At 49.4% G+C, this 25,416-nt stretch overlaps 1 protein-coding gene across 5 annotated transcripts; it reads left to right on the top strand.

The window, feature by feature from the left end:
* PFKM (phosphofructokinase, muscle) lies at positions 114–24,505 on the top strand. 5 transcript variants are annotated; one of them, XM_018047861.1, is made up of 23 exons: positions 114–290; positions 3,368–3,460; positions 10,229–10,302; positions 11,097–11,174; positions 12,790–12,979; positions 13,200–13,365; positions 14,077–14,121; positions 14,549–14,657; positions 14,768–14,863; positions 15,097–15,189; positions 15,730–15,855; positions 16,955–17,019; positions 17,498–17,561; positions 18,300–18,449; positions 19,468–19,538; positions 19,865–19,952; positions 20,041–20,193; positions 20,671–20,835; positions 21,771–21,832; positions 22,062–22,173; positions 23,472–23,571; positions 23,651–23,756; positions 23,967–24,505. In XM_018047861.1, the coding sequence occupies exons 2-23, from the start codon at positions 3,376–3,378 to the stop codon at positions 24,109–24,111; spliced, it is 2,343 nt and encodes a 780-aa protein (XP_017903350.1). In that variant the 5' UTR covers positions 114–290; positions 3,368–3,375; the 3' UTR covers positions 24,112–24,505. The 5 variants fall into 5 exon arrangements, with proteins under 5 accessions (XP_017903350.1, XP_017903348.1, XP_017903352.1 ...); XM_018047859.1 differs by having other exon boundaries at positions 223–342; XM_018047863.1 differs by lacking the exon at positions 114–290 and adding an exon at positions 2,379–2,460.

Below are 25,416 nucleotides of genomic sequence, written 5' to 3'. Positions count from 1 at the left end.
CCTCCCGAGCTGGATGCGGGAACCCTCTGAGGACCGGAGAAACTAAGACCCTGTAGCGTTTGTGCTCTGTTCTTAGGGGGAGGGGGAGGGGGAGGGGGAGGAGAAAGGCGAGCAGAAGCGGGAGGAGCCTTGCGGCCGGCATCAGCTTAGTGGAGGTTGAAAAGCCTCTCCTCTTTCCCCTCCCCGGCGCCTCCACCTGGCTCCTCCCAGTGTTCGCCAAGCTCCCCTCCCCCCTTTCCCCAAGGACAATCTGCAAAGAAGCCCGGGCGGAGGAGAGCTAAGACTCGAAGGCAAGAGGGGCCCTTGGGTAAAGAGCGAGGAGGATAGCCGAGAGCAAGCGAGGTGGGAATAAACGTGCTGGGAGTTGGCGGTGGGAGAACAGAGGGAGCAGACAGGGAAAGAAGAGGTGGTGCGGCATCAGAAGGAGGAGCTGAGGGGGGATGGGTGACGAATCCTAGCCCCTCGACTCGTCCCTCTCGTGCACACCCTGTCTCTTTGCCTGGGAATCAGGGATGGGTGGGTGGTGCTCCGACCTAGTGGCTCTCGGCAGCCTGACTCCTACCCTGGCACTCATCCAGTTCAAGTCAGTGCACCTAGGATGCTGCCTCGCCTGTTTTTCTACCTCCCTCGGGCTTCTCTGCGCACCTGTGATTTTATATACAGGTTTTAACATGTCTATTTCTACATGTGTGTCACGGTTGATCCATTTATTTATGACTCTGCTTGTATATCTGTGTCTTGTGCCTCTATAACAATTTTAGAGCTGCAGCAGAAGAATTTGAGCTGGTTTTTTTTTGCAGGTCAGCACTCCCAACCTCCCCCCCGTTTATGATGCATTCTCTCCGTCACTGAAGCCTCTGTGGGTGGAAGATCCCTGTATGGATTTCTATCAGGGATGAGCTCCCAGAGTGAATAAGCAGAGGAAAACTCAGGGAAAAAGGGATTGGCACAGTACTCAAACGTTCTGTTCTTTTCTTTCCAAAATTTTGCCTTCCTAATTGCAGCAACCACTTAGGCTTTCTTTCCTTGAGAACTGCAGAAATTTGCACATGAACACTCATTAAATAGGAGAGTGTCTCTGTTCTTGTTTGTATTCCTCTCTCTGTTTGTTGCTATCTGCTTTCTTAAGTCCTGTTTGTATCTGTATGTGTTAGAAGTATCCAAGCATATTTAAATTTTTTCCTATATTTGTGTGCCTCTCCTGTTGTCAGTTCACTGATGCTTTACTGAATGTCTGTTGTTATGTGCATAGGCTTCAGTAGGCTGTGGGAAGCTTAAAAAAATGAAAAACGATCCGCCAACCCCCCAGGAGTTTTCAGTCTAGTTAGGGAAAATGACGTTAGCAATCTTTAGTATCTGCAAGCTTTTTCTTTTGAAGGCCACATAGTAAATGTTGTAGAGTCTCTGTTGCAATAACCTACTCTGCTCTTGTAGCACAAAAGCAGCCATAGATAATTATCAAAAGAATGTGAGTGGTATGAGCACTGAAATCTGAATTTCATATAATTTTCATATGTCATGAAACTGCTTTTTCGACCACTCAAAATGTAAAAACTTTTCTTAGTTTGCTGCCTTACAAAGACATTGGAAGGGTTCAACTTGGCTCCTGGGCTGTAGTTTGCTGACTCCTTATTTAGCCCAACCTTTTCAACCCGTAAGAAGCAACTAAAATATCACATAAAGCAATAATTCAGTGCTAAGTGAGTGATCTGGTTTCAGAAACACTATGTGATTTGAGGAGGTTCAGAAAGCAGTACTCCTTGACCTATGGTAATCAGTGAAGGCTTAATAGGTTTACCAGGGATGTGACTAGTACAGGCCTTAAATAATGGAGTAGGATATTAATCTGTGGACAGAGCCAGGATAGCCTTCCACACAAGTGATGCAATGTGCACAGGCACAGAAGTGGGGAGGAACAAAGTGAAGTTTAGATGTTAATGGAGGAGAAAATTTGCAGGAGCCCAGTTTGGAGCCCCAGGCAAGAGTTAGGTCATGGAAGCTTTGAATGCAACCCGAGAAGTTTGGGTTTATCTGTCAGTACTGATTTTATGCAGCATATCTCTGAACCTGTGTTTGTTAACAACACTATGTATGTTTGTGTATGTTTTCTTCATGAGTGTCTCATTGCATGTATTTTCTTGGCATGTGTATGGATTTATACGTGGATGTGACCTGTGTCTTTATCAGGAGCTACCCTGATTGCCCCCCAGGGTTCACATCTGAAACATGAGCTGCACTTAAAGGTCATCAGCTCCTGATCGTGTGAATGAGCCCTCTCTCCCCTGAGGCCTCAGAGGCCTATGACCTTCCTTTGGAGGTTTATTTGGTGTCTGAAATAGAGTGGAAAAGGGAAGCGCAAGCAGAGGGAGACCAGCTATTGAAGAAAACAATTCAGATGGAAAGAGGCCATGAGGACAGAAAAGAAGGATAACGGAAGATAATAACAAGGAGAATAATAGGGTTTGGTAACTGTTGTGATTCTTGAGAGTAAAGAGGAGATAAATTGTTAAAATAACAGCGGTTAGCCTGGATAACTGGGAGAGGGATGATTCAGTTGGCATTTTTATGGATGTAAAATATGTCTTGTATTTTCCTTTGAGAGAGAGAAGTCCTAAAGACAAAAATATGAAGGTGTTCACATGTTATGTGTACATATTCATGTCTATGTGGCAGTGATTTTGTGTTACTCTTCCCATTTGGTAGTGCTTAGTGTGGGGGCAAGGCCTGAAGATAAAGGATCAAGAGATGCATAGGAGGCAGAGACCCTGAGAGGGATGGGAAAAGCCAGAGAAAGCCCCTCACCATTCCTAAGCCTGAACCATTATTTACCCAAGCTCCAATGTACCTGTGTAACCTGGAACTCCTGTTCCAACTTAGCCCATTTCCATAACACCCAACTCAAACCTTAACCAAACCCAGCGTACTCTTGTTTTCTGCTTCTGCTTTGTTGGTTCGCAGTGCCGCAAGCCTCATTTGATTCCTGTCCTCTGCAACAGCCCTGCCCTTCATTAAAAGGGCGGACTCTGTGAGGCTGCCTTAACTTGTTTCCTTTCTCATTTCTGTTTGGTCGCCCACCCTTCTCCTTGACCTTAGCTTCTTCTCCAAATAGGCTCCAGTTGGGGTGGGAGGGATTAGCCAGGACTTTTGCGGTCTTGGGCTTGATTTCTGTGACATTTCAGCCTGTCATTCTGTGAGGGTGTGGTTCTTTTCTGAAAGAAGTCCAAAGATCCTGGGCTGCAAACCTCAGACTCAATATAGTGGGACAGCCTGACTGAGGTGGCTCTAGCCAGTCTAACAGAGCCATCTTCCAAGCTCGTAGGAGTCTTGATCCCATCGTATCCTAACTGGCCATTCTTTTGAATTCTAGAGTGGATCATGACCCATGAAGAGCACCATGAAGCCAAAACCCTGGGAATCGGCAAAGCCATCGCCGTGTTAACCTCTGGTGGCGATGCCCAAGGTAAGGAAGAGGGCCCAGCATGGGGAGAGGGCCTGGCTGGGAGGCCCTCCAAAACCCACAAAAACCACAGTTGGGAGGCCCCCTTAAATTTCCTGACTCCCTTAGCCTTAGCCTGTAGAACAGAACTATCCTCCTTAAGATCCTCCTGCTGTACATTTACACAGGGACCTGGGGCTTCCCCCAAAATCTCTGTTAGGTCTAAGTCCACAAGTGCTTTTGGATTTCACTTGCTCTACTTTAAAAAAAAAAAAACAAACAACTTTTTATTTTATATTGGGTTACAGCCAATTCACAGTGTTGTGATAGTTTTGGGTGGGGAACAGAGGGACCCAGCCATACGTATACATGTATACATTCTCCCCTAAACTTACTTAGGTCTTCATAAAGCTTCTTTCCAAGTTTCTCTGAAGATCTGGGACAATTTGGGTCCTTTGGTACTCAGAAAACTGGTGTTTTCTCGAGCAGGATTGGAAAGGAAACTAAAAAGAGATAAAATTGTTGAGAAGGCAGTAGGTTGGTTCACTCCAAGTACATTGGAGATGCTGGGAAAAGGAGGGGATTTGGAACTGGTATTTGATGGGCTCTAGCAAGTCTTCAGGAGCCGACTTTGGTGTCAGGGCTCCTGCGTGGACCAGGGTCAGGTGCCTCACTCTTGCAACACGTTTCCTTCTACTAGGTGCACGTCTGCGTCATTCTGCCGTTCTCTCTGTTTTCTCTGACCTCTCCTGCTCTTCCATTCCTTTAACCCTTAAACAAACAGGAACGGCAGCAGTTAATCAGTACAAACCAAAGGGAGTGGAGGGTGGGTGGGGGGCAGCAGGCTGAAGAAAGCAAAGCCCTCTGGCTTGAGTCTAGGAGACCTGGGAGTCAGAACTGTCCGGTATATGGAAAGATGAAGAGAGAACGAAGGGGATCTCAGCTGGCCTCCCCTTCCCTCTGTATTGCTCTTCCCTCAGGTTTTTAAACACCCACTTTGTATAGAGCCCTGTCTTGTGTGTTGTGGAGAAGCTGGTTTCCTTTGGGAACTGTAATTTAATGAGGAAAGATGTCATATGTTATTAAAATTCTTAATAAATAACGTAATAACATAAATAACAATAATCAAGTATGTCTTAGCCCACTTATCCCACTTAGCCCACTCTATCCTTATTCTTAGGATAGAATCCACTTATGTATTGAAATGGTAGGCCTTGGTTGGACTAACCAGGGAAGGCTTCGTGGAAAAGATAGATTTCGAGAAACTGAACTCTTCATTCAAGTAAAGTGCGTAAATCAGTGCACGATGCAGTAAATGCAACACCAATTCAATGGAAAGTGGACTGTTGGGCATCTGCTGTGTGCCAGACAGGATGGGAGACGCTACGCCTTCATCAGGGGAAGATTCACCCGTCGTCTTTGTTCTTACGACTCTTGTAACTAGTACATTAGTAAAGCTAGACTTTAAGTATATTTTAAACTAATGTTTAATTATAATTGTGATATCTGAACAGGAAAACAGAGGAAGGAGGCAAGAGGCCTGAGTTTAGGAATAGTAGCCAGATTAGGAACACAGACCTGATTTCTCTTGCTTCTCTCTCCTCTCCTGGAAAGAATCTCATATCAGTACTGAGTTCCTCAGCATAAACTCTGAGTGTTGATCCTAAAACCTTGGTAGGATGGCCTGTGGAATTGGATTGTCAAATTAGGGGAAGCAAGAGCCTGCTAAAAATCCAGATGAGGTCCACAGAGTTATGAATTTATGAAGAAGCAGAGCTTTCTGGAGAGGGAAGGAGGTTTAAAAAAAAGAAGTCTAGGATTTAACATGGGTCCAAGAGCAGCAGAGCCCTTACAGCTTCTGATCCCGAGCAGAGAGACCCTTCTAGAGACAGGCACCGTGTACCCAGGGACACATCCCACTGCAAAGCCATATAACATCACAGGTGCGTGTCAGTAGGGACTGAGAGTGGTAGGATAGAATTCTTGGGAGGAAGGAAGCGAAACAGCAAACTCAAAGTAGATTTGAGAGCTCCCAACTGAAAGGTCCCAAGTGAAACATTTTGAACAAGTGTTTAATTATAATTGCTCAAACATTTAATTATAACAGCTCAAATGCAGAAGTGGCCTGCATGGAGATAGGTTTATGGGCCCTTGTTCTCCCAGGGAGAGGCACAGGAAGGTTTTTCCCTAGAGGCTGTAGGCCACATGGCAAAGGGAGGTCAGCTCTATAGGATCTAGAGGAGCCTCAGCTCTGTTGTTCCCTGACCTTAGCAAGGTTGCTGCTGCTGAGTTGCTTCAGTTGCGTCTGACTCTTTGTGACTCTGTGGACTGTAGCCCGCCAGGCTCCTCTGTCCATGGGATTGTCCAGGCAAGAATACTGGAGTGGGTTGCCTTGCCCTTCTCCAGGGGATCTTCCCAATCCAGGGATCAAGCCCACGTCTCTTAGATCTCCTGCATTGGCAGCCAGGTTCTTTACCACTAGCACCACCTATTAGCAAGGCTAATAGCGTCTTAAAATAGAAGAGTGGCCAAGAATCAGACATCCTGAACTCAGAAACTGGGCTGATTAGATGCCAGATCCTAACCCCCTCTCCAGCCCAGAAGTGGTCCCAATCCTCCTGAAACCACACTACATTTGGCCTAATGAAATGGGCATATTCTGCTGGAAAGGACCTCAGTCACCTGCTCTATCCATCTGTCCTCAGACAGGCAGTCTATTCCAAAAGCATGTTTATCCTGTTTTTAAAGGTTCATTGGAATAGGATTCTATTCCCTCTCCATAGCTGTTTAGGATTTACAACTTTTAATTACGTAGCCATCAGAAAGTATAATTATATCTAACAAACATTTGCTCTTCATGTCCTTTTTTTTTCTTATTCAAAGTTCAATTAAGGTAGAAAGAAAAATTTTAGCAAAAAGATAGTGACCAAGTCATTTATTTGTTTTTCTCCTATCTCATGTCATAGACCTATCCCCTGTAGTCCTCCCTACAGCCTCTTCCCAACAGGCCGTAATTGGAGACTCCAAAGTACGTGCTTCTGATGCTCTCCAGAGTCCCTCGTGGCTGTGCCCAGAGTACCCCTGGGTGGTGCCTGTAATCTTATCCTTCGTCTTGCTTCTAATAAGGCAGACAGCTGGTCATGGAGGGTTATTTAGGGCAACATGGAACAGCCAAGGACTGGCCTGGGACCAGAACAGGCTGGTGACGTTAAGTAGGAGAGCCCAAAGCATTACTGGGACTTTCTAGTATAATCTATACAGCCCAGTCTGTGACTTCTAGGGAACTAAGGGTACAGAGGCACCTAGGGGTCGTAAAACTTGATTTCTAGGAAACACTCAGATATTCATTTCTGAGGCAGGGAGGATGACCTCTGAAAGTTGGTATGGTAAAAAGGCAGAGGGAGGGGAATAGAGAATCTTCTTTTCTTGTGGGATTTTTCTTCTGCCCAAGAGACTTGGATGTTTCTTGTCCACCATCTATTGTTTGTTTTACACTTAAAACCTTTGAAGTGACTTGTTTTCCTTTAATTTTTTTCTCCCCTACCCTTCCTCAGCTCAGGAGCAGGAAAGAGCTTTCCAAGCTATACATTTCAGAAAAATATTTTTTCCTTCTTTCGTAAGATTACAGATTTATACTCCAGGACTCCAGGTATCCAAAAGAGAATCCCATAGGCCTTGGGAAAGTCTAGAAAATAAACAGTAGTTTCATATTCATCCTGATTTTTAAAAATTGAATTTATTCATTTTTCCTAAAGCTTCTGAGAAGGCCTCTCCCTTCACAGATTTTTTCACTTTTGATTCCTTCAAGTCCATCAGTTAGATGTCTAGACTTTGCCTTGGTGATGTAATAAGTATATTTTGACATCAGTGCTATCCAGTGACCTTTTGTTGGCAAGCCCAACCTTCCAGTTCTCATCTCAGATCAATTATCAGACGCCTATGGCAAAGTTCCCACTTCTTGAAACTGTCCCCTTTGGCTTCTAAGATGTTGCTGAGTCCTGGTTCTCCTCCTGTCTTTCTTGCTGCTCCTTATTCATTCAACATTGGTGTCCCTCAGGGTTCCATTCTTTGCCCCTTTCCCTTCTAATTTTACCTATTTTCTCAAGACGGTCTTCCGGGTCCACATGGATGACCCACAAGAACTTCAAACTCAGTAGATCCAGATATGACTATATCATCCCCAGCCCGATCTTTCCAAACCCAAACCCACCTCTGCTCAGCTAACTGCACAGTTTTCCCTGGGGCCCAAGGCAGTCATGGGGCATGTCTTCCTTCCTCTTCAACACCTTGAAATCTAATCACATACTGATTAGATGGAAGTCCCACTGCTTCTGTTTCTCAGGTTCTCCTGTCCAGTCTCTGTTTCGTCCCAAGTGCCCAGTCGAGGCCCCGATTGTTTTTGTCACCGTGGCCAGGTAGCCATCTAATGCGAGTGTCCCCTCTTTCCAGTCTGTCTTCCGCATTGCTGCTAGAGTGATCTTTCTGATCCATAGAGCTCATTATGTCCCTCCGCTCTTCAAAGATTCTCCAGTGACTATAACTTTTATGTTTTTTAAGATACAGACCTCTTTAAGAATCAATGAATGCTATGGACCTTCTCCCAGAAGAAATGCCCTTGCCCACAAAGCTTTTCATACAGTTTCTTGGGGTTCATGGATTCCCTGAAACCTTCATCCGTGGATCCCCAGTCAAACCCTGGCTTCCAGGATAAAAACTAGCCTTCCCTCAATGGGCACACAGGTCCCTGCCACGCTGCACAGCTTCATCTCTATATAGTTTTCCAGTTTATTCTTTATAACACAGAGTTAGTAAGGCTACTGCTTGACCCTCAACTTTATTTGTGCTATTCATCCTGCCTATAACACTGTCCCCAGATTCGTCCATCTGACCAAAAGATTTGAAAGGAAACTATCCTTTAGGTCTCAGGACAAATTCAGTCTTTTCTGTGACACCTTCCCTGACTTCCTCCTGGCATCATAGATGCTTCTTCTTCTTGTTCCCATTGTACTTTGTACAAATCCCCTCCATATGGATCCAAATTAGAACCACACTATAATTCCTCCCATCTTTTTTTTTTTAATTTTTAATTTTTTGGCCTTGCTAAGCAGCATGTGAAATCTTAGTTTCATAACTAGGATTCATGCCCCCTTGCAGTGAAAGTACAGAATCTTAACCCCTGGACCACCAGGAAAGTCCCTCTGCCCTTGTCTTGAGGACCATTCCCAAGTCCTTTATCTTTGTATCCCTAGACATTCTGTCATCCCCTGATGCATCTTTCCCAGTGCCTGCATAGAGTTAGGAACATGAGAGGTATTTAATAAATATTTGTTAAGTAAGTGAATAGTAAGGCATTCAGTTTGATTTGGAGCTTAAAGCCATGTAAAACCAATAGGTTTGTCGACCTGCAAACAAACAAACCTGAAAAATAGATATTCTGGCCTTTTTGATTCTATTCAGGTCCAGATAGCTTTGGATTATGCAATAGTTCATGATGGATTTTAGCCTGCTGCTGCAGATTTTTCCACTGACTGGCTTCTCGAGTGCTTACTGGTATTTCTCCAGGCAGGTTAAGGACCATATGAATAGATTTTAGGTTGAAACAGAAACGTGTAATGTGTACAGGGCTACCTGAGGGAGGGTGATTAAAGTGGTTCACAAGAAGCTGATCTGTCCTGGCATCACTCTAAGCCCTTCCTCCCATTATAAGGTACGACAGGGTTACCAAGATTAAGACCCAGGAATGTCTCACCAGTGAGGCTGCTGAGCACTAGCAGTGGCATTGTTCCTACTGTGGTTGTCTGCACAGCCCTGTGTTGTATGTGGTGCCAGGTCAGCTCCGCCCTGTACTCTTGGAAGACAGGGTTCTTGTCATTGAGCAGCTGCTAGGAGGATGGTGCTCACAGACGAGGATGCGGGAAAGGCTCTCCCCTCTGTTCAGGCCTAGTTGTTTCTCCCAGTGGAGACAGTAATTTTCAGCACGATGTTTTGGTTCATTATACACATGCCACACACAGGGTCACAGGAGAGGATCAGCACCGGAGAAGGAGAGCATAGCGTCTCCACTGCTTATGCCTGCACGCTTGGTCACAGCCTCTTCTGGTAGTTTGGGAGCCAGAGGATCTCATTGCGTGGTGCCCACGGGAACACACACCAACGCAACAACACTAGAAAGCTGTGTATGTGGGGGGACTGGGAGGATCCACCAGCCAGTAATGGACATGCTCATGGTCACTGAGCCCAGAGAGTCATGTCTTTGTCCTGAGAAGCCTATACAAGCCGGATGCCAGATTCACTGCCAAAGACAAGGAAAAGCCTCGTGTAGCCATTGGGATTAGCATGGAGGTCAGCAGTGTTGGTTTAGACATTTCGGATTTGGATTCAAAGCTGACCTCATCCTCACTCTGTAACCTCAACCTATTTGAGCTTCAGTTTCCAAGTCTAAAATGGAGGCAACTCCCGGGTTGTGGGAAGGATTAAATGAGTTGATGATTGACAAGCATCTAGCAGCATCTAACCCCACAAAAAGCATGTGAGATGCTTATTCCCCAGGTTGCCCTGGCATGGAAATGTTTTAGAAAGATGGAATTTTGGGAGGTTGGGGAGGCGAATGGAGGTAAGTTGTGTAATGTTAACATTGAATGAAGTAATTCAGGGTTAATGGGGAGCACAGAAGACTTGGATGAGGGGATTCTAGATTCAGAGAAAAGCCTTGGAAAAGGACTGACTCAGGTCTTAGAGCCCAGGGCTACTTTCCTTAGGAGTAACCTCTCTCTGACTCTTTCCTCCTTGCAGGTATGAATGCTGCTGTCAGGGCTGTGGTTCGTGTTGGCATCTATACTGGTGCCCGTGTCTTCTTTGTCCATGAGGTTGGTTCTCTGCTCTGATCCCCATCACTCTGTGTTTTCTACTCCCTCTCCGCACCCTCTCTCCTTTTCGCCTGGTTATGTGTCTAATTGCTCTTGATTCTGTGTCCCCAAGAATCACTCCTTCCCGCTCTGGGCTCCAGTAATGATGGTGGGGCCCAGAGATCTGCAGACCAGGTCCTCGTGTTGCCTTTTCAGTTTAAAGTAAGAAGCAATTCTTCCTTCCCTTCACCTACCCCCAAACAGAGAGGGAAGCTGAAACAACTTAGTATTTCACATCCAGAGTCCGAGCCTCAGGAGGACGAGTCCCACTCTGTTTCTGCAGTTGTCTTACTTTCCAGGGTTCTAACTCCTTGCTTCCCTCCTCTCCTTTTCCGCTCATCCTCTGTCCACTCTTCTTTCCTTAAGGTCTGTCTCCCTTTCTTCTCTTAAGTGTTACCATCTCTTTTCAAGTCATGTTTCTCTCCTTTTCTCCTTCTAACATCCCTGTCTTTTTTCCCTCTTTTGCTGGTTATCAAAACCATCTGTCATCTAGTTCCCCTGGGAGGAAATGGGATGAGCCATAAATTAGAGAAATCGAGATTAAATTTTAGGAAGGGGGCATCCTGATGTTTCAAGAATGAGAGAAACTAGAAGAGGGTATTGGAACAACTGATGTCTCCTTCCTTGGACTGTGTTTTTCTCAGGAATGGGAGGTGACTTGATTCTCAGAGAACCTCTTCCCAGGGACCCTGTCTTAATCCTGGGGGTTTGGGGGAAGCCTAGCAGAGGCTGAGTGGATGTAATGTACCCCACAGGGTTATCAAGGCCTGGTAGATGGTGGAGATAACATCCGGGAAGCCACATGGGAGAGCGTCTCGATGATGCTTCAGCTGGTATGTTCCAGAGGGCTCCGTCCCCTGTTTGTGCTGTCTGTGTCTCACCCCATTTGGGTGGGGCTCATGGTTTCCCGAATTCCCTGCCATGTGGCTTAGTAGAAAGGGGTTCTATGACCACAGAGGGGCTACGTTTACCCTTTACTCTTTGCATTTGAAAACATCACCCTGGTTTCCTGGGGCAGGATGTAGGGTTGGGATGTGATCATAGGACGCTTTGTTCTTTATAGAAAGGTCATAGGTGAGACTTGAGGAGCTGGCATGTAATGGGGTGCTCTGGAGTCACGGGGAAGGTCAGGCCCTGAAAATAACATCATCAGGGGACTGGAGCCAGAGCCAGAAGTAGAGCTGAAGTTTGCCAGTCCTCATGTTATGACGATGAGGTGACCCGAAACCGGACCTTTTAAGGAAGGAAGGAACTGGGATAGCCTTTTAGAGTTTAAAAAACCCCGAGATGATCTTGATTGTATCCGCAGCCCCTTTTGCTACTTTCTCTAAGTCATTCTATACCCGTTTTCTGATTTACTGAAAAATCTACACATTACATTTGTATTCTCATTCTTTACCTCAATCCCCTAAAAAAAAATCCATGAGGAGAAACTTAATGAACAGCACTTAGTGAAGATTTTAAACAGGCAATGGCACCTCCATAAAGCAGTCTGAGAATGAGCCAAAATTCTTCATCAGTACCCAGAAGGCATGGATGCCCAGAGTTCATATGATTTGTGAAAACCCTGGGCGTGCTCTCCTGTCTTGGGGTGTCTACAAGCTCCTGGGAGTTTAGGGCTTTCCCTGCTCAGAGCTGTTTTTCCTGTGAACGCCTGGGTCTTGTGGGTCCTCCCACTGGCACACAGGTCTCCAGGCGCAAAGGGGAAAGGACTGGCAGTGCTTGGCCCCTGCTGAAGTCACTGCTCTGCTGCTTACATGTCTAAGATGAGAAAGATGGAGGTCATTTTAGAGGCCTACATACACGTGTGTATTCCCTAGGTCTCTTTAGGACAGTCGCCATGACAAAACCTTCAGTGGCACAGGTCCATCTTAACCATCTTCTAAGAGGTGTAGCAGAACGTGGGAACGTGGGAAAGACCCCGTGATGCCTCAGCCAGCACCATCTCACCTTCCTTTAGAAGGGACCAGTGGGAGAAAAAAAAATCTCAGTGAACTACAAGGAGGTGAAAAACAGGGAAAGTTCCATGTAGGCTTGTGCAAATCAAGCTGAAAATCAAGATAAAGTGAATAACCTTGAATGCAGTCAAGGAAGCTAGCTAGGCAAATGAAATAGAAATGTGTCAAAGGGAATTGAGACTCACATGTCTTCCACTAATGGCTAAGCTTGTACAATTATATGCCCTTAGACAAGAGACTTAAATATCAGTGTTCATGATTCTGGAGTTTGAAACTCATGTGAATTGTATTAACCCTTTTCATGAAGAATAAAGCTTTAAAACGAAACACACACACACACACACATACATGAAGGGGCCAGTGACTCTTCAGGATGTCAGGGAACTTCCTTGGGAGCCATGTGGTGATGTTGGGATGGGGGAATCCTAGCCTGTTGAGCCCAAATTTGGCCTTGTCACCTGGGGATCTGACTCCCACCTCTTCCCCAAAGGGAGGCACAGTGATTGGAAGTGCCCGGTGCAAGGACTTTCGGGAACGGGAAGGCCGGCTCCGAGCTGCCCACAACCTGGTGAAGCGTGGGATCACCAACCTGTGTGTCATTGGGGGAGATGGCAGCCTCACTGGGGCCGACACCTTCCGCTCTGAGTGGAGTGACTTGTTGAGTGACCTCCAGAAATCAGGTAAGCTGCTGCTCTGTCAGTGCGGTTTCTGCGCATGTGCGCATCACCCGCCTCCTCTCATGGGAGAAAGTTGTTGCCCAGACATAGAGGAAGTCTTTGCCCTCCTCTTTTTGCCATTGTTGACAATTGCCATGGACTGCAGCCCCTGCCCTCTCCAGCCACCTGCTCCCTGGCACTGGGGACCTCACCCAGGGCCCCCTGCTTTGCTTCCCCTCATCAGGCAAGATCACAGCAGAGGAGGCTACCAAGTCCAGCTACCTGAACATCGTGGGCCTGGTCGGCTCAATTGACAATGACTTCTGTGGCACTGATATGACCATTGGCACCGACTCTGCCCTGCACCGGATCATAGAGATTGTAGATGCCATCACTACTACCGCTCAGAGGTGAGGGCCCAGGAGGAAGCGGTGTGGGAGGATGGAGCTGGGCTAGATCAGCTGGCTGAGTACTAGAAAAGGTGAAAGTGCTTGAGCTGTGAAACTATTGTGATCGGTTTTCTGGGGACTAGAACACTGTTTTTAACTAAGAATTACCCCTGGAGCACTTAATTTTACTGCTCCATACCATAAGACTCGCCTCTGGCCACTGTCTACCCACACGTGTTGCTCTGCGGGCTTTAATACCTGTGGGATCTCCTAAATGACTAAGACAATTCCAGGGGCCCCCAAGCCTTTCCAGCCATATCAGAGGGATCGTAGAGGCCATCATGCCACAGGTCAGATGGGAGGGACTCAGGGGAGGCAGTGCAGGAGAATGGGGGTACAGAGGGATGGCAGTCTCCCAAGGGCGATCCTGGAGGATTCCAGGTCAGTCGAGTCCTCTCTCCACTTCTTTTCCCTTTGCCTCTTCCCTTCCTGGTCCCTCCTTCCCAGACACAGTGCCTTAGCACTGACACCATTTCTGCAGTGCTTTCTCAGGCCTGGGAAGGATACCCCATGGCTAAAAGCGATTCCTCTGGGTCTTCCAGGTCTCTCAGAAGAAGGCCCACAGCATAAACATATACCGAAGATAGGTTCCTGGGCCTCGATGTGGGTGGGGGCCCACAGGCCTGGCTGTAGGAACATTTGGACTGTGTAAGCCCTCTGTCTCTCTTGCAGCCACCAGAGGACCTTTGTGTTGGAGGTGATGGGCCGGCACTGTGGGTAAGACTGCCCCCACCATCTTGTTTATTCCGTGTACAAGCAATAGCCCTTTCCTCTTCTCCGGAAACCTGGGGGGCTCCCCGTGGGGGCAGATCAGGAGGTCTACACACTTCTCTCAGTGTGGCCACCTTTCCTCATCCCCACCCACCTCCCTTACACACCCACATGTGCACATGCAATGTGAAAGAGCAGACAGTGCTCTGAGACTGGGAGCCACTGAGGCAGGTGAGTGTGAATAGAAGGGCCTCTTGAGGGGCAGAAGCTCACTGAGCAGCTGTCTCGGTGGGGCTCCTACCATCACCCCAACCGTGAAATGGGGGCTCCGCAGGCCTTCCACCTCCAGTGGGACCAGGTGGCCTTGTCAGGAACGGGGGAGGCTGGCCGTGATCTGTGGCTCCTGCCGTGACGCTACCGGCTCTCATCTCAGGTACCTGGCCCTTGTCACTTCCCTCTCCTGTGGGGCCGACTGGGTCTTCATTCCCGAGTGTCCACCAGATGACGACTGGGAGGAACACCTTTGTCGTCGGCTCAGCGAGGTACTGGCACTTGTCTTGCTCTTTCATCCCCTTGCCCTGTTCTGCTGCTGATGGCTTTCCCGTCCATCAGTTTCACAACACTGACCATTTTGCCCTTTGTTCTCAACCAGACAAGGAACCGTGGTTCTCGTCTCAACATCATCATCGTAGCTGAGGGTGCGATTGACAAGCAGGGGAAACCAATCACCTCTGAAGACATAAAAAATGTTAGTATGGGTGGAGCCAGAGGGGCCGTGACACCTTACCAGCCCCGAGCCTGTTCCCCAGTGGTTTCTGAGTCTCCCCTTAGTTCTTGTGCACGTCTGTCCCCGAATGTCCGGCCCCCTGGTTTCCTCCCACCCAGGGATCATTACAAGATAAGAGGCTGAGTCATCCTTGGTTTATCTGGGTCCCTGCTTGATTCCTCTTCTTGACTCTGCATCTCTCTCTGTCCCTTCAGCTGGTGGTTAAGCGTCTGGGATATGACACCCGGGTCACTGTCTTGGGGCATGTGCAGCGGGGTGGGACACCGTCAGCCTTTGACAGGATCCTGGTAAGTCACGGGGCTCTGTGGAACCCTCAACTTGCTGTCCTTCCGCAGCACAGGGGCTTCAGCCATTGCTCACACCGCTCCGTCACCAGCCTCTGGACTGCAGTGGGCCTTGACTCATTGCCACATGCTCCAGAGTTCTCTTTTGTTGCAAAAAATGATGGGAGACGCTAGGCTTCACTAGGGTCGAATATCTTACAGCCTGAGTGAAAGATTAAGATCTAACCTTAGACACTGTTTGTACTCCCACCCTACTTTCATCAAGAAGGGAATCTTACTCAGCCCCAGTAATCCTGTTGATAACTATAGTGGATATGGTTCCCTGGAACCAGGAAGAATCCTTGGGGGCTCTTCTGGCAAAAGGAGGATGCATCATCAAGCTTTAGATGAAATGTGGGTCAGAAGGTAAAGCCCAGGGAGTTCTTGGCTATAGTCCTTAAATGTGGAACTCAGCTTGTGATTTGGAATGGGCCTTGGATGACCAGGTCCTCCAGGCCGAGACCAGAGGGGAGGCTTGGACCAGAGCGGCTTTGCTTCTTGCAGGGCAGCAGGATGGGTGTGGAAGCAGTAATGGCGCTTTTGGAGGGGACCCCGGACACCCCAGCCTGTGTAATGAGCCTCTCTGGTAACCAGGCTGTGCGCCTGCCCCTCATGGAGTGTGTGCAGGTGGTGAGTACTGACCCCAACCCAGCTTCCTACTAGCCCCCAGCCCCTGTCTGTGTGAGATCTGATTGGGAGAGAGAGCAGCTTCCGGGGCTGCCAATGCGGGTGCAGGTGGGGAGGCTGTGTGCCACAGGAAGGAACACGAGGGGAAGGCACTCGGGGGGCTCCGTGCAGGAGCTGTCCCCTCTCCAAGCCTCAGTTTCCCCCTCTGACAGATGTTCCTAAAGAAGATGCAGACCGCTACATCCTACCTAATGGGACCCAATATCTCCTGATACCCACTCTCAGGAGACATGCAGTCTCTCGCCAAACCTTATTAAAAGCAGGGGAATATTACCAAGGTTTGGCTGGATAGCTTATCCCTCACTCTGATTTCTCTCTTGAACCATCATGAGGTTACTGATAAGTATTCACCTTGAGCGTGAGTGTAAGGATTGGAGAGAAAATGTATAAGTGGTCTGGAAAATGCTGAGCACTCAGGAAATATGGCTCTAATTATAGAGGAATCGCTCCTTTGATACCACAGAGCAGATGCAGTGGCTGGGAGCTGAGGTGTCAGGTTGCCTCTCAGGCCTGGCTGCCCAGCTCCTATATGCTTCTCTCTGAGACTCGGCAGTCCTAATGACTTACAGGCCAGACAAGCTCCAGCCTCGCCTGGAACCATATCTCTGAAAGCCCCCCAGCTAGAGCATTGACTCTCAGAGCAGAAAGCAGTGGAAGCATGGGGCAGGGATCAGACTTGCTTCCTAAGTGGTCATCTGCAGATGACCAGTCTTAATTTTCTTATTAGCTTAGAGGCCACCATGAGGCTGGAGCCCTGGGTGTAGAATGGAGGGAGATGCTGTGTTACTTGTGTGTGCTCTGCCATCCTGCACATCTTCTAGTAAACAGAGCCCAGATTTAGCCCTTTTCTTCTGCTGCTCATTACTCAGAAAATTAAGGAAAAACACAGACACTTCTTCTGTGAAAGTGTGTTGGGGGGGTGGGTACTGAATAGGCAGGGTCCAGTCCCAAGCCCAGAGCCGGGCAGAGTCTCGGTGTGGGATGGGAACCCAGTTGTGTGAGGAACCCTGTCCTGATTCTGAGTGTTGCCCTTCTCCCTCAGACCAAGGACGTGACCAGGGCCATGGATGAGAGGAGATTCGATGAAGCCATGAAGTTGAGGGGCCGGTGAGGAAATGACCAGGAATTCGCTAGCCACAGAAATCAGACATCAGAATGAAGCCAAAAATCGATGTAGCACAGACCCAGAATAGGAGCTTCTGTTTTCTTCTCTTCTTATTGTCTGTGCAACAGTTTCTTCCCAAAGAGAACTATTGTGAGATGGCCAGGAGGCTTGGTTCACTCCCAGGATTCTTTCCCTGGCCTTAGCTTTTCACAGTTTGTTATTGCTGTATGTGGACCCAGCTAGATCATGAGGGTCTCTAGGCAAGGGAGGGGGTGGTGCTCAGGGGTGTTTGGTAAGTTTATGGTCTCTTTATACCCACCTGCTCCCCATGCCCCACCAATCCTTGCTCAGGCTCCACTTCTGTCCTTGGAGGCTTGCCCTTTGGAAGTTCATGCTGGGAACAGAACTTCAGACCGGATCCCCTTGGCTGCTGGCCTTGGGGAATGGCCTGAAAACACCGCTCGCTCTCTCCTTTTTTAGGAGCTTCATGAACAACTGGGAGGTATACAAGCTTCTGGCTCACGTCAGACCCCCAAAGTCTAAGGTACTGGCAAGCTGCGGTCTCCCCTTCCCCTTGGCCCTCTTTCTCCCTCATCCTCGCATTATGAAGGGTGCCCCTCAGTCCACTCAGCCTTCAGCCTTGCTAACTTCTTTGCCTGCCTGTGTCTTCAGTGCTGAGACCTGGACACCACTAAGTTAATTTTCTCTCACCCCAGAGAATGTTCTTAGTGTGCCCTGGAATGTCTTGAACCCAAGACCCACATCCGCTTCAGGGCTGACAAGATAGCATGCAAGGAAGGCGAAAGAAGCTCATGTGTTATTTCTCTGGGCAAATCTGGAGTAATCACATCTAAGTGTATTTGAACCATCTCTTCCAGTGGTGTAGTGGTTCTTAATATTTTATCACACTAGCATGATCTGGATTGCTTATTAAACACGCATTATCTCCTCACTCCGAGGGAGATCAGATCAGGAGTAGGGCCAGGAATATGCAGATTTAATAAGCTCCCTGGGTGGATCTGATACAGCAGGTGGTCCAAGGATCCTACTTTGACCAATACTGCTCTGGAGGGTCTCGTGTTCATTGTGTCGTGATGTCTGGGATCAGGAACCGCAGCTTTATTGATCTGTGGTGAAGACTTCTGCGTCCCTGCTGTGTGTGGGGGTGGGGGGCAGACTGTGCTGGCAGTCCCTGGGGGAGGGCTGTGCCATGAGGACCGTGAGGGGCTCAGGCCCGCTCCCCTCACTGACCTGTCCCCTCCCTCCCCACTTCCTCCCGCAGAGTGGCTTGCACACGGTGGCCGTGATGAACGTGGGCGCGCCGGCCGCGGGCATGAACGCCGCCGTTCGCTCCACTGTGAGAATTGGCCTCATCCAGGGCAACCGAGTGCTGGTGGTGCACGATGGCTTCGAGGGCCTGGCCAAGGGCCAGGTGAGGGCTGCGGGCCGGGAGCGGCCGGCCGGTCTGTTCCCCTATGTTCCCCATGCCCCACAGCCTTTTTCTTGGGGTTCAAGCAGAAGTAGATACAGGAGTCCCCCCTTTGCTGCAGGGGACACATCCCCAGTGGATACCTGAAGTTGTGAGAGCACCAAGCCCTGTGTACGGTAGATCCTTGAACAGCTTGGGTCCAGCTGCGTGGGCCCACTTACATGCAGAAGTTTCTTTTTTTAGTTTGGCTGTGCCACACATCTTCCATGATCTTAGTTCCCCATCCAGGGATTGAATCTGGGCCCATGACAGTGAAGGTGCTAAGTCCTAGCTGGACCCCTAGGCAGCTCCCCAGAACTTGTAAATGGCAAGCACTGTGGTACTGTGTGATCCGGGGTCGGATGAACCTGTGGGTTCAGGCGGTGGATATGAGAGCTGACTGTAAAGCTACACGTGCATTTTTGACTCTGGAGTGTGGACACCCGCGCTCCCATGTGTTCAGGGGTCAGCTCTGTGCTACGTGTTCTCCCTATGCTAACAGGCAGGTCGTGTACACAGCGTGGGCCACTGGACAAAGGGATGAGTCACGTCTCAGGTGGGATGAAGCAGAGTGGTGCAAAGTTTCATCACGCTGCTCAGAACACCATTTAAAACTTAGGAATTGTTTGTTTCTGGAATTTTCCACTCAGTATTTTTGGGCCAAGGTTGACGATGGGTAACTGAGAGCTTGGAAAGTGGGATCGCAGATAAAGAGAGAGCTGCTGTATTTAATTTTAGGGCAGTGGGAGGAGGCAGGAGGCACTGAAATGAGCCCTTTGCAAACAACATGTCTGATATAATTCTCTATCCCAGAGTTCAGCACAGGGCCTGGTGTAAGATGTGTGAGTGAGCCTTAAGGGTGGAGGACGTTCAGTGAGGTGGGAGAAGCTGGTGCCTGGCACAGCTCTGCCAAGGGGATTGGCTCAGGGCTCGAGCAGTGGTGTCAGACCATGATGCAGACCTGTGTGACCTCTCCCCACAGATCGAGGAAGCTGGATGGAGCTACGTTGGGGGCTGGACTGGCCAAGGTGGTTCTAAACTTGGGACTAAAAGGTGAGTGGCATTCAGGATTACTTCCACCTAGTCACCCTAAAGGTAGCCCTTGCACGTGGGCGTCCGTTCATTTGGTTGGGGTCCACTGAGACCAGTGCAGTCGTCTGGGTCCTCAGAGGGCAGACATGTCCATGCAGACATCTGTTAGCAGCTCTGGCGACTCCAAGCCCCAGCGTGTGTCCTTGGATGGGGTGAGAGTGGGGTAGGAAGGGGGTGTAAGTTAAGAAATTATAAACACAGTGCCTTCTAATGCTTGCTTTTCTCTCCCTCAATTTTGTTGTCTCTTCCCCCAATTCTATTCCCCTCCCCTCTCCCCAATCAACTAGGACTCTACCAAAGAAGAGCTTTGAACAGATCAGTGCCAACATCACGAAGTTTAATATTCAGGGCCTTGTCATCATCGGGGGCTTTGAGGTGAGCGTCCCTGCCATTTCTTCCCTCCTCCTGCCCCCATCCCTGCCTTCTCCCCCTCATTCCTGCCCCCGTGGCTTTGTCTTCTCAGGCGTACACGGGAGGCCTGGAGCTGATGGAGGGCAGGAAGCAGTATGATGAGCTCTGCATCCCCTTCGTGGTCATCCCTGCCACGGTCTCCAACAATGTGCCCGGCTCGGACTTCAGCGTGGGGGCTGACACTGCCCTCAACACCATCTGCATGGTGAGGGTCCCCGCAGCTTCTCAGCCCCTGGCTGGGACTCCAGTCCCTGGACCGAGTCTGGGCTAGGAAGTGAGCCACTTGATTTGTACCAGCCAAGTGGCAGTGTGAGAAGAATATTCTTCAAGCTCTGTGTTTGCCCACACTGCACTTAATATGTTGTGTCCATCCTTGCTGTGAGTCCTCTAGCCTAGAGATGCATCTGTACTCCACACACCAAGTGATTTTTACTTTCTGGGGTCCTACATCCTAGTTCCCCTAGTCCAAGCACATAAAGGGTAGGAACAGCTTCCTTCTAGGGGAGGAGGTCTGCACTGCACTTGCCTGACGTGCCTGCCATCCTTGTTGGCGAGAACTGGAGGGGGTGGTGGGGCCCTGCTGGCCTAGGGGGACGTCACTCCAGAGTCGGGTGATGGTGGGGCCCAGAGAAGTGACAAGAGTCTCATCCCTGACCCTTTCTCTGATGTGTTGTCTCTGCAGACGTGTGACCGCATCAAGCAGTCAGCGGCAGGCACCAAGCGCCGTGTGTTTATCATTGAAACGATGGGCGGCTACTGTGGCTACCTGGCCACCATGGCAGGCCTGGCAGCCGGGGCTGATGCTGCGTATATTTTTGAGGAGCCCTTCACCATTCGAGACCTGCAGGTAGACGGCTACCCACAGCTTGTTAGGAGGCTCTCCCCTGCCCCATTGGCCCCCATGTCCCCGTGGTGACCTAAGCTGTGAGAGCTTAAGGCAAGCACAGAGCTGATGGTCTGGAGTCCTAGGAAGAGTGCCGGGCAGGTGTGCTGTGGTGTGACATTCTGTATGTGGTGCCGCTTTTGTTGGAGCATTCATTTGAAGGGTGGCTGCAGCTAAGCCCTTTATGTGCCTTTTTGCATTTTATTTTCACAACAGCCATGCACGGGATTATCTGTAATATGGAGGGATTATCTCCATATGACAGATGAGCAAGGTTCAGTGAGGTTATAAAACTTTTCTAAACTTTGAGTAGGCAGTTTAACTGATTGAAAAAGTCACGTCCCCCCTACTTCAGATTTTTCTTGCTACCAGACAGACCCCTAACTCCATTTTTGAGGGGATTCCCTTTTGATCCTCATTTCTAAAATCTTCGTTCACTCGAGCCACACACAGGAGGGTGACAGGCTGCGGGACCTCACTACTCCAAGGGCCCAGCCGTCAGTGGAGGGTGATCCTCTCCCTCTTTCACCCCTGACTCGAAGCCTAGACGGGGGTGTTTTCTCCACAGTGAGTCACTGCTGTACACGAACACCACCCATTTAGAGACCGACACCGAGGGCAGGGTTGGCCCTCTGAGGGTGGAAGAACTGAAACCCCTAGAAAGGGAGATCGGGAGCGGGTGGAAAGGGGCTTCAGACAGTTCCCACACTCTCTCCCGCTTTCCCTCTGCCTGCTCTGTCCAGCTCAGCTGGGTCTTCGCTTATCTGTCTGTAGTGACCTTCTTAAAGGGATTAGGTGCGGGCCAGCCCTGAGCTGTCAGCAGCCCTCCCTCCTCGTGTGCCTCTCCCTCCTGTGGAGGCCTGCTCAGCAGGGTTTAGGACTTTCCATTTCATTTTCAGGTGAATGTGGAGCATCTGGTGCAAAAGATGAAAACAACTGTGAAGAGGGGCCTGGTGTTAAGGTACCTCGTCCCTGGCCTGCTCCTGAGTGAGGAGGAGCAACAGTCAGACTTCGGCCCGGGCCAGACTGCATCCCTGGCTGGCACACCCTGCGGAGTCTGTGGATACAGCGCGGGAGAGCCCGGACCCTGGGAGGAGATGGGACTGGGAGGGACAAAGCCCACAGAGCTTGGAGGAGGCAGGGGGAGGGAGGGGGCCAGCGCCCGGCACAGGCTTCCGTCTCTCCTGCAGGAACGAGAAGTGCAATGAGAACTACACCACTGACTTCATCTTCAACCTGTACTCTGAGGAGGGGAAGGGCATCTTCGACAGCAGGAAGAACGTGCTGGGCCACATGCAGCAGGTGGGGCAGACACACTGTGCTATCACCAGACGGCCGCAGGAAACCCCAGCCCAGCCGGAGTCTCCCAGTGGCCTCCCACCTGCTGGTGGCTGATGGGGCCGCCACAGCACGGGCCTGCAGGCTCTGCAGTCACAGAAGCACAAGTCTTTACCTGGAAATGGCCCGATCCTGTGCTTCATCCTCTTTATTTGGGGCAGAGTTTCTCCACCTTGGCACTCTTGCCATTTTGAGCTGGAAAACTTTTTGTGGTGGTTCTGTGTGTCGTAGGATGGCTTAGCAACACCCCCAGACTCTACTCACTAGATGAGCCCTCACTGGTAGCATGCCCTCCCCACTTGTGTGACTGAAAAAAAGTCTCCAGACATTACCAAATGTCCGCTGGGGGCCCAGGTCATTTCCAGTTGAGAACCACTGCTTCAATGAAGAAAATGAGGCTCAGAGAGAAGTAATTTTCCCAGAGCCGCTGATCAGGCTTGAGTGAGGCCAAGATGAGCTGGCCCAGTGCTTTCCCCACACACCATGCTGCCTTTGTGGGCACCCCGTGAGATGAGTGTGGGCACCTTGCCAGGGTTGGGCTCTGTCTCCACTCAGGGTTTCCAGGGGAAAGGAATCCGCATCCAAGGCAGGACTCACTCACAGATGCTGCTAGTGGTCGGAGACCTGCCCCATCCCAAACCTTCCCTGCTGATGCCACTCAAGTGTTGACCTTTGACCTTTCTGTACCCACAGATGAATTCACATTATCTCTGTGAATGGGCTTATCAGCTCCTGAAGGAATGGGGTACTATTGGATAAAGTATGAAGACCTCTTTTCTGTTTTTCCTTCCTTCCCACTTTCCCACTTACTTTTGCTTTGTTCAGAGAAACTGCATCACGTTTTATATTATTCTAAGGTGCTACCAAGGCACCCAAATTAGGTCACAGGGAACACTTGTTCATCAATGGTGACTGACAAAAGCTGCTAGGCTAGTGAAGGGCAGCGAGCTGACCAAGAGGCCAGGAAGATTAGGAGTAAATGAACAGGGTCATGCAGCCAGGGAGCTAGAAGAGGCAACTGGGAGACCAAGCATCCCCTCATACTAATTACTCCTAGAGCTGATAAACTGCCAGACGTGCCAGCCCAGCTCGCCCTGGTTCCCTGCCCGCTTTCAGGATTTCCTTTCATAGTTAAGACTTCTGGATTCCTGTTTCTGGTTATAAACTTGAGACCCATCCTTTAATTTTTCTCTGTGTATTAGCATGTCTTCGCCACTTCATTAGAGTCCTGCCCCTTGTAACTTTTATCACTCTTTTTCCAGGGTGGGAGCCCAACTCCATTCGATAGGAATTTTGCCACTAAGATGGGTGCAAAGGCTATGAACTGGATGTCAGGGAAAATCAAAGAGAGTTACCGTAACGGTAGGTGGGGTAAGAGGGCGAGCCGCTTTCCTAGAGGCTGGTTCCCAGCATAGAAGCTGACTGACTATCCCTGTTGCAGGGCGGATCTTTGCCAATACCCCAGACTCGGGCTGTGTTCTGGGGATGCGTAAGAGGGCCCTGGTCTTCCAACCAGTGACTGAGTTGCAGGAACAGACGGATTTTGAGTGAGTACATCTGCCTCCTGGGGTGGTTCCCTCCCCAGTAGTTGCTGAGATCTACTCTTCCCAGGCTGTTCACGTCTTCAGTCCTCTTTTCTTAGGATTAACATATGTAGTCATACCTACTTCAGATCTGATGCTTAGGTCCCAAATTCAGCCTCTGCTGTTGATCGGGGTGCTGAAGATTAAATCATCATCTACCTCGTTCCTCTGTAGGCACCGCATCCCCAAGGAGCAGTGGTGGCTGAAGCTGAGGCCCATCCTCAAGATCCTCGCCAAGTACGAGATTGACTTGGATACCTCAGAGCACGCCCACCTGGAGCACATCACTCGGAAGCGGTCCGGAGAAGCTAACATCTAGGCCTCTTTGCAAAGAGAGGAATGGATTGTCTGCTCGTGGTCAGCTCACCCCAACAGACCCAAGCCCATGTATCCTCACATGTTTCAGTGCGTTTTCCATTAGGTTCCTTTTACTCTGTAACTGCAGCCATGGTCAGCTCTAGCCAGGGAGCTGGGGCGGGGGCTGTAAGCGGAAGCTCCCTGTATGTAGAATTTCTCCTGACTTCTACCGCAGCTTCCTGTCACACAAGGCTGGACTCCTCTAGTACCACTGCTCGACTTCAGTTACTTGGTTAGAACTGTCCTAAAAATAGGCTTTATTTATTTCTATGTGATAACAAGGTCATGGTTCCTCTACCACTGTTAGGACAGTGACACACCATAACTACACTAATAAATGCCAACTGGTCACTGTGCTCTGGCTTCTCCTCATATCATCCTCACAAGTGCACTCCTGTCAGCCCCAAGCAATGGACTCTGTCCAGGCGGACACCCGGGAAGAGGCAGCCTGTGTGCTAACTCCGTGTACTTCTGTTCTTGGGTCCTCTCGACTCTACGCAGGGTCCCAGCCACAGGACACCATCCTCACCCTCATCCCACAGGCAGTCCCTCCCGCATCCTCTGTAGCCAAGGACACTCCCAAATTCCCTAAGCATAAGGTTATGTTTTACCTCTTGGTCATACACCCATTACCCAGCTTTGCTTTTTTTCCAGCCATTCCCTAATCTCTACTCTGACAATCCAGGGTTCTTCCTTCTCAACTTTCCCCCCTGTGCTCCTTTCTGGATGAAAGCCAGACTCCATCCCAGTGGGGTGACATGTACATTATGAATGCCTGGAAAACAGAGACATTCAATTCTGGACCTCGTTTGGTGGGTTGGTTGAAATGCTGTTTCGGAAAACCGTGAGTTGTTGGTCAGCTCAGTTTGTTTTCTGTTCCACAATTCCTCCTTAGCAAGTACCCACGTAATACAGTTGGTCCTCAGGACTGGGTCTACATACTATGCCCCGAACTGATGGGATGCTGCCCCGTCAATGAGAGGCTTGAGATTAGAGTCCAAGAATCAGATCCTGGCTCTTGGCACAAGCATACATCTCTCTCCTACTAACACAGCTTTCAAGAATCAGATCCTGGCTCTTGGCACAAGCATACGTATCTCTCCTACTAACACAGCTTTCTCGCTTGCTTGCTGAAGCAGGGAGGAGGTTTGGGGTGTTTCAAGGAACAGAGGAAAGGACTGCCTAGTGCTTCACTTTTGCTGGCTATCCAAAGTGTAACTGCTTCCCCCTAGAAACAGTTCTAAAAAATGACCGAGAACTCTTGTCA

This window comes from Capra hircus, chromosome 5 (assembly GCF_001704415.2).
Source record: "Capra hircus breed San Clemente chromosome 5, ASM170441v1, whole genome shotgun sequence".
NCBI classification, from domain to species: Eukaryota; Metazoa; Chordata; class Mammalia; order Artiodactyla; family Bovidae; genus Capra; species Capra hircus.
Note: the sequence above shows the minus strand (reverse complement) of the source record. Positions and strands in the feature narration are given on the sequence as shown.